The sequence below is a fragment of the Camelina sativa genome, chromosome 14, assembly GCF_000633955.1.
Source record: "Camelina sativa cultivar DH55 chromosome 14, Cs, whole genome shotgun sequence".
Classification (NCBI taxonomy): Eukaryota; Viridiplantae; Streptophyta; class Magnoliopsida; order Brassicales; family Brassicaceae; genus Camelina; species Camelina sativa.
Window position 1 is genome coordinate 7,086,833 of NC_025698.1, and position 8,479 is coordinate 7,095,311.

Sequence of the window (8,479 nt, forward strand, 5' to 3'; positions counted from 1 at the left end):
ATATGGTCAAAATCACCCATCCAAGCTCTGATACGTGCTGCTGTAAGCCCGTCTATTGGTGCAAACATCCACGCGGAGTTCTCCCGCAACTGGCTAGAAGAAAAAGCTAGAAACTCAAACTTCTTATCTCCTATAACAATCCCATCTCGAAGAACAGAATATATCCTGTCGTATAACTTGGTTCTTCTTAGAGTAGAAGAGCGCGGAGACAGATCCGTGGAACGAACTTTTCCAAGATCTTCATCAACAAATGATACCCTGAGGAAGTTGTTGATATACTTGGAGTAATGTCGAAGCACACGATTCGAAACATTCACCTCTGGTCCAAGGAAATAGACTCTTGCTGGTGTAACTTGAACTCGATACATATAAACAAGTCCATCATCCAGAGATATGGTAGGAGACAGTGGAAGCTTTTTATTCGAGGTCAGCTTCTTGTACTCTTCGCGGAGCCAACGAGCAGGCTCATAGCAACATTCACCAAGGTGATAGAGTTTTTCAAGACAGTGATCTATGAGAGCTCTGTCATATTTTTTTGGATTAAGCAACTGATAGAAGTCAAGATCAAGAGCTGGACCGGGGAGACAAGCGTTCTGCACCAATGTATTAACTTTAAACAAGATCTCAAAAGGCAGAACAAACCCTGGAGGAGGATCAACAACGATTACTAGCTTGTTAGCATTAGATGAGTAGCTAGAACCGGATTCAATGAGAAAACTGCTGGCTCTGTGCTCTGCATAGTTTGGAAAATTCTCTTTGAAGTCAGGAACATTGAGATGAACCGGAAGCTCTAAACAGAAGGCTGTTGATTGACCTATACAAGAAGATGAAGTGAAATCTGTAGTTCTTATCCACTGCTCATCAGACCCATCACTGTAAAAATCCATCAATCCAAACAAAAGGTTAACAGGTTGATCCTCTTTCTCAAAGATCTTAGGAGCACCAATCACCTGAATCACAAGAAACTTCGAAGATCGTCCTTGCGGTGAATGCAAATCGATCTGCCATATATTCTCATACGAAAGCTCTAGACGATAGTCCTTTTGATACCAAGACATGGCAAAATGCAGTTTCCTCATCCCAGTTCCGAACGAGACAGAAACATTTTGAGCACTCCATAAAGTTAAAAACTTTTTAGGTGAGACTTGACAACCAAAGTACATCTTTAGATCAGAGATGCTGTGCAGTGAAGCTCTTGGTTTTGGGACAATGTCTTGTTCCATTTCGAAAGCCTTGAGATATGATCTACCATAGTAAAGTCCTTCAGCGGCCTTGGTGATGATCAGCCTGGCATGTCTCTCGAATGTGAATTGAACAATGGCGAAGACTCTTGGACCACCTTTCTTTGGTTGTCTGACTTTGATGGCGTAAACAGTGCCTGAACCAGTGAGCCTTTCGAGGAAGTTCTTAACATCGTCAGCGCTGACACCAACAGGGAATCCAAAGACTTGAATTGTCTTCCCCATCTTCTTCTTCTTCTCATACAAAAAAACTAATTCTATCAAACCTAAAAACAAGATTTTTGAAGAACCTAAGATCACTGAAACAAGAACACGAACTAACGCAGGTTAAAAAAAAAGAAAAGCAGAGGGATTTAAAGTTAAACATACCCGAGGGCGATGACTGATCTCTGTTCTTGTGTCAGTTTCCGTCGACTTTGATTATGGTGGCCTTTGGATTCTCACTAACACTGGGGACCAAAGAAAGACCCAAGTTCCATAATTATCCAAAGAAAAAAGAGAAGAGAAAGACTAAAGTCCAGCGACCAAAGTCCTTCTCGTCTTCTAAGGTTCCTTATTGGCCGAGCACTAATCCTCTGTTTCGCGTAGCAAGTAAACTCCGACCTAGGTTGCGTCAGATTGCTGACGTTAGTATAATAGAGTTTAATCGGACGGTGGAGGGAAAGGTCTCATTGTCATTGATGTATTATTAATTATGATTAAATGTTGTTTTAGGAATTTTAGAAGGATAATGAATGCAACTGTTGAACGATTTGATCAGGATTTGTTTAAAGAGCCTTTAAAAAAGGAAGTAAGTATATTCGTTAACGAAAAAAATATACAAATCTTAGTAACGAAGGAGTTATTTTTAGGATTTGATAAAACACTAATTTGGGCAAATAGCATAAATAAGCAAATAAAATATTTGCAATCGTACTATCGTAACTATCATCAAAGTGAAAAGGGAGGACAATGTGGGATCCAGTAGTTGAGTGTGTACAATAATTGTTGAGTCCAAATTAGTTCTCTGTGACTGTGACCATTCTAAAGCAATCTGAAAATGTGACCATTCTAAAGCTATCCCCTAACCCACAGTAATTGCTTCGTTGATTAACCAAGCCGGTACAAATTCGAACCGGGAAATTAACAAGCGTGGGGATGAGTTTTCAGATTTCAGAGAACAACTTTATGAATGAAAGTAACAAATTTTGGTCAAGTAGAAGAATAGAATACCCTCGAAAACAAAAAAAAAAGAAATAATGAGACATATTCTTGGCTCAAATCTCTCTCTGATAATAATACAGTGATCCCCTGTGTCAAGAATTCAGAAGAAGCAAAGTGAGGGGGGGATTCAAATTCAGAGAAGCATCTCCGCGATCTGAACAGCATTCAGAGCAGCTCCTTTCCGTATTTGATCTCCGCAGACGAATATGTCCAGCCTGAATTTATTAAGTTGTATCCTTTTTAACCAAACTGAAAGAACAAAAGAAACTCATTTGCTTCAAGTTCAATAGAAAGAGTGAGACTTTACCCGAAATTGCCATCTTGAGACACGTCTCTCCTGATCCTACCAACGGCGACATCGTCTTTGTTTGAGACATCTAGTGGAGTAGGGAAAGTATTAGAAGCACGGTCGTCTATTATATAAACTCCAGGTGCTTTTTTCAGGATCTCCCTTGCTGTGTTCTGTTAAATTACAGTTTGAAAAACCGTTATAACCTCAACCAAAAACTTGATTAATAAATTTGTTAGCAAAACCACTCTGCAGGTGCCTAGAGAACTATCAGAGTCTACTTATGCTGATATTACATGCAGCTTCTTTACACTATTCGACAGGTATATGATTCCTTGTAATGTAACAGTATAAAATTGACCATACTCGAGGTTTAAGCCATGATTCGAATTGCCCTATCAGTGACTAAAATCATTTAGGAAACACAGAACAACTATGCTTCAAGAACTTGAAATACTGCTTCAGTACAAAACAGGTTTCATGAGTATTAGTACATCACCTCATCGAGAGGGCTCTCAAACTGGAGATTTACACTCTCTGCATGCGCACGCATAACTGGAACACGTATACACGTTGCTGTTACTTTGACTTCTGTGTCATTCTGTGAAGAGCAAGAAAGTGGTGAGAGACTTCTAAGCACACTCAACAATTTGGACAAAAGAACACAGTGAAATGAATACAAACTAGATCTTAAGTTTTTTGAAATCAAACCCACTCACCCAGATCTTCCTTGTCTCCTTCACAAGTTTCATTTCCTCTTCGTTGTAACCGTTTTCAAGAATAGGAGCATTATGCGAAAACAAGTTAAATGCATACTGCAGAACAACATTAAAACCATCAATCAAATTACACAAAAAGGATTTCAAAATCAACACATTCGAAAAAGTAAAAACAAACAATAAGCAAATTGAGCAATCACCTGCTGTCCGAAGATGTTACAAGTCGGAGGTTTACCCTCTAAAACCTAAGAAAAACACACCAATGCAAAAGAAGAAGAAGAAGCAGAAACACTACTCAGCACAATCATTAAACAATGTCAATTCAAAGAAGGCTGAAATAGAAACAAAACCTCGCGTGTCTGCTGAACAAGCTCTTCCATAGCTGCAGCACCAGCACCACTCGCTGCTTGATATGTACTAACCACCATTCTCTTCACCTATTAGAACCAATCCAAACGTTATTCAAATCACACAAAAGTCTACACATTGGTTCTCTACATACCCCTTAAATTGGATTTTTAGATTTCAGTAAGATAAAAACCAAACCTTTGCGTGATGATGAAGAGGCGTAACAGCCATCAAACATATAATAGTGGAGCAATTAGGGTTTGCAATCAAAGCACCTTTCCCCATTCCAACTTTAATCCCTTTCATTGCTTCAGGATTCACTTCAGGAATCACAAGTGGAACTCCCTCAACCATTCGAAACGCAGAGCTGTTATCAACAACAATGGTTCCTTTCTCCGCCGCGAGAGGACCAAACTCCTTGCTTATAGATCCACCGGCACTGAACAAAGCGATGTCTACTCCATCGAAGCTCTCCGCAGTGAGCTCCTCAACCGTGTAGTCTCGGCCGTCGAAGGCGACGCGTTTCCCTGCGGATCGTTTCGATGCGAGCATCTTGACGGAGCTGTAAGGGAAGTCTCGATCGGATAATACGGAGAGGAATTCTTGTCCGACGGCTCCGGTGACGCCAACGACGGCGAGAGATGGCGCGGATTCTTGGAGAGACATTTTGACCCTTGACGCGTAGGCTCTTCTGGGTTTAGCTTTGAGAGGGAGACGAGAGAGGAAATGGGTTTGTGTGGTTTGGTGAGTGAACGTCGCCATTGTCGCCGCCGTGAGGGAAAGAGAAGGAGTGAGAGAGATTTAGGAGGCGGCTGTGATAGAAAAAGTTTGGGACTTTATTAAGAGTGTTGTTGTTGTTAGTGGAGTTTGCCAACATCTTCAAAAGTCAAAACGGAAGGGTTTTTTTAACTTAAGAGATAGAAACAGCAGGATGTTTGAAATTGGTCATTTACCAGATTGAGTATATTCACACAACTTTCTCATGTGTTTCATTTTCTTCTTTTGGAAATATAAAGTTGTTGAAAAGTTCTTTGTAGATTGCAAACTGTTATTCAATTAAGGACACACCTATAGCTAACCTTGGAATCTTGCAACAAGAGACATTATTGTTTCTAAGCATCGGCAATGGTGGACACTTGGTTTTGGTCCCCAAGTTTTATAATATAATTACGAGAGTTTCTTATTTTTAGTATGAGCATTGGTGTCTATTTGTATTTGGTCCCCCGAATAAATTAATTATATTTTCAAAATTTAGAAATTTTATTCAACTTAAAAACAAAAACAAAAACAGAAAACATAAAACATAAAAAGAAAAACAAACATTTTATTCAACTTATAGAAATTTTAAAATTAATCTTCATTATCTTGAAGATGTCCAAATTTAGTCCAAATATGCTCAATCAAATCATGTTTTAGTTGGTCATGGGCTTGTTTATCCCGAAGTCTTGTTTGGCGAGTAATCGTAGTGCCGATATTTGAACCCACACCGGCGGCACCAACGGTATATGTTTGATCCACATGTTCTCCTTGTTGAAATTCAGAAACAATGTTTCGGTAACTGTATGCATGGCGTTCATCTTCGACAATCATATTATGGAGTATTATGCATGATCTTATAACATTTGCCATTTTGTATTTATCCCATAAACGAGATGGATTTTTAATAACGGCGAATCTAGCTTGCAAGACTCCAAATGCACGCTCAACATCTTTCCGCACAGCTTCTTGTTTTTTAGAAAAAAAAGATTTTTTCATACCTTGTGGAAGTCGGATAGATTGAATAAAAGTGGCCCAATTTGGATAAATCCCATCAGTGAGATAGTACGCCAAATTGTACTCCCTTCCGTTGACAACGTAGTTGACTTCCGGAGCTTGACCGGTTATTATGTCATCAAAAACATTAGATCGATCAAGAATATTAAGATCGTTCATAGTACCTGGAGCTCCAAAAAAGGCATGCCATATCCAGAGGTCATACGAAGCTACCGCTTCCAACACGATTGTAGGTTTTCCGGTTGACCGTGAATACATGCCTTTCCAAGCAGTGGGACAATTCTTCCACCCCCAATGCATACAGTCAATGCTCCCAATCATCCCGGGAAATCCACGCTGTTCATTTTGATAGAGTAGTCTTTCTAGATCCTCCGGTGTAGGACGTCTTAGATATTCATCTCCAAACACTTGGATGATGCCGGCGGTAAACTCGTGCAAACATTTCCGAGCTGTCGAAGCACCAATTCGTACATACTCGTCAACACTGTCAGACGAACTACCATATGCCAATTGACGAATTGCTGCAGTACATTTTTGTATAGGTGAAAGACCAGCCCGTCCGGTTGCATCCTGGGTTTGGCGGAAATATTCGATTTTTGTAGAGAGACGTTGTAAAATTCGCATGAACAATGGCTTGTGCATGCGAAACCGTCGCCGGAATAAATATTCTGGAAATGTTGGAGTGTCACTAAAATAATCATTCCAAAGATTATTGTGGCCTTCTTCCCGGTTTCGCTCGATAAAAATCCGTTTGTTTGGCTGGTTTGGTTCCGGAATAATATGCGAAGCATCATAAATATTTTCTAAATAAGCATCAAAATTATCACCATCATCTCCTTGGTAGTGATAATGAGCATCATCTCCTTGGTAGTGATAATGGTTTGAAGATGATCCCATTTGGAAAAAAATTGTTAGAAAGAGAAAGAGAGAGCTTGTATTGATCTTGTGATAGTGTGAATGAATTTTGCCAAATTGATGTGGACGCATATATATAATGAAAGTCAAATTGATCTTGTGATAGTGTGAATGCATTTTGCTCTGATTGAAATGTGTAACCCGTGATACAACTTTTACAAGTATATAATGCCAAGTATACGACTTTTACAACTTTTACAGTAACCCGTGTTTAACAGGTACGTAATAATGCCAAGAATCAAACCCGTGAGTTACCACTTTTACAAGTATATGTCGCCAATAATCAGAACCCGTGAGCCTCAACATCTAAGTTATTACATTAACAATATAACAAGAAGACATAACACACATCCGATGTATTACATGAACAATATACCAAGAAGACATAACACAATAGCCATTACACCAACAACCAGGACATCATTTACATTTCTAAACCTATTCTCTTTACGTAGCTCAGAAAAAGCATTTTCTAACATAACCAGCTTCTGTTCTGTGGCATAACTCTGGTCCCTAACATGGTTGATAGCTGATTCATAGTCATTGAATAAGGTTAAATAATCTACCTTCTGTGACAGCACTTCATATCGTCTATCCGCATCTCTCATCTCCTCCATTACAGCGACATCCCACCACTTGTGAATATGCCTCTCTCCATCATCAACATTTGGGCATGTGAAGAACCTACAATAGGTAACACAGTTATCATATATAGTTAAGCTTAAACTTCGGATACATTAAAAACAGAATAGTATCGACAATCACACACCTTCTGTTATAGCAGTTGGACAGAATAGGATGAGCTCCACAGTAGCAAACCTTGGGGAATCCATGCTCAACCTCGGGTTGAGGTGGGTATTGACTCGACTCAGCCGTTAACCTCGACGTACTCTCTGCTTCATCCATAAGAATCAAAGCCTCCGGGTACCTATCATGCTCATAGGATGAGCTCCACAGTAGAAGCATATATGATTAATACTTTCATTAATATTTAAGATGAACTAACAATCTAATTAAGTTGGTTAATACAATAGCCGAGTTACTAGAAATTAAAATACACTTATATTGATTTAGTTTGAAACAGGAAATACAAATCAAACAAACAGGAAATACAAATCACATACATAAGCCGAGTTACTAGAAATTTAAGCAAGAAAAACAAACAACAAACACATGCTCTAATATCAGAAATACTGGGACACTATCTTGTTCATGATGACTTCTTCACTCGCATTCAAGGGTTCTTTTTTGGCTAAGAGAGTGTCTAGGATGGCCAGCTTCTGTAGTTTCTCCTTTTCAGCCAATTCCTCTTTCTTGACATCCCACATGCTCTTATACTCAGCAAGAGTCTTCACGTTTGTGGACTGAGCATTGTTCCTCTTCGCCTTCGCAGCCTTGATCCCTTCTGGCCTTTTCTCATACTCCTCAACATTGCAGCTTGATGATTGTGAACCTTCAGTAGCTTGTTTCCTCTTCGTTGCAGGCTGAGATGGGGGCGTGTTAATAGTGTTAAGGGTTAGAAATTTCTGCTCAAACCTTAACCGAAACCAACAATGTTCAAGGTTAAATCTCTTCTTATGGTCAGCGAAGTAGATATCATGTGCATTCTTTAAGATATCATTTTCAGAATGACCAGAGCTGTTCAGTCTCTCTGCAGCTGCGAATGCCGCACAGAATTTGTTAGTTTGGTCATTTATCTTGTGCCAACGCTGCTTGCAATGTGTCACCAGCATCTGTTCACCACCATTTCTAGCATGAGGAGTGTCATCATAGTATTTTTGAATCCTTTGCCAGTAGCTTCCTCCCTTTTGTTGATTTGCAACGATGACATCTTTTGAAATGTTGAGCCATGCGGAGATCAAAACTTCATCATCAGCAGGTGTCCATGTCTTTCTCTCCTTGCGCACCAATGGTGTTTCTTGAGAAAGAGTTGGCGCCTCAGAAGGTTGGGAGCTGTGAGGAGAAGGTTGGGAGCTGTGAGGAGAAGGTTG

The 8,479-nt window shown here is 39.7% G+C and overlaps 2 protein-coding genes across 2 annotated transcripts in view; both read right to left on the minus strand.

The window, feature by feature from the left end:
- The window catches only part of LOC104743310 (RNA-dependent RNA polymerase 1-like), a 6,134-nt gene extending 4,343 nt beyond the window's left edge, over positions 1-1,791 (minus strand). Inside the window, exons 1-2 of the mRNA XM_019235453.1 lie at positions 1,611-1,791; positions 17-1,507 (exon numbers count right to left, since the gene is read on the minus strand). Coding sequence (XP_019090998.1) covers positions 17-1,466 — 1,450 coding nt within the window. The 5' untranslated portion in view covers positions 1,467-1,507; positions 1,611-1,791. The remainder of the gene's footprint in view (positions 1-16; positions 1,508-1,610) is intronic.
- On the minus strand, positions 2,312-4,652 carry LOC104740167 (aspartate-semialdehyde dehydrogenase). The gene is made up of 7 exons (XM_010460695.2): positions 3,999-4,652; positions 3,803-3,889; positions 3,653-3,697; positions 3,453-3,548; positions 3,233-3,334; positions 2,752-2,906; positions 2,312-2,659 (listed from the first exon to the last, which is right to left on the minus strand). The coding sequence occupies exons 1-7, from the start codon at positions 4,560-4,562 to the stop codon at positions 2,578-2,580; spliced, it is 1,131 nt and encodes a 376-aa protein (XP_010458997.1). The 5' UTR covers positions 4,563-4,652; the 3' UTR covers positions 2,312-2,577.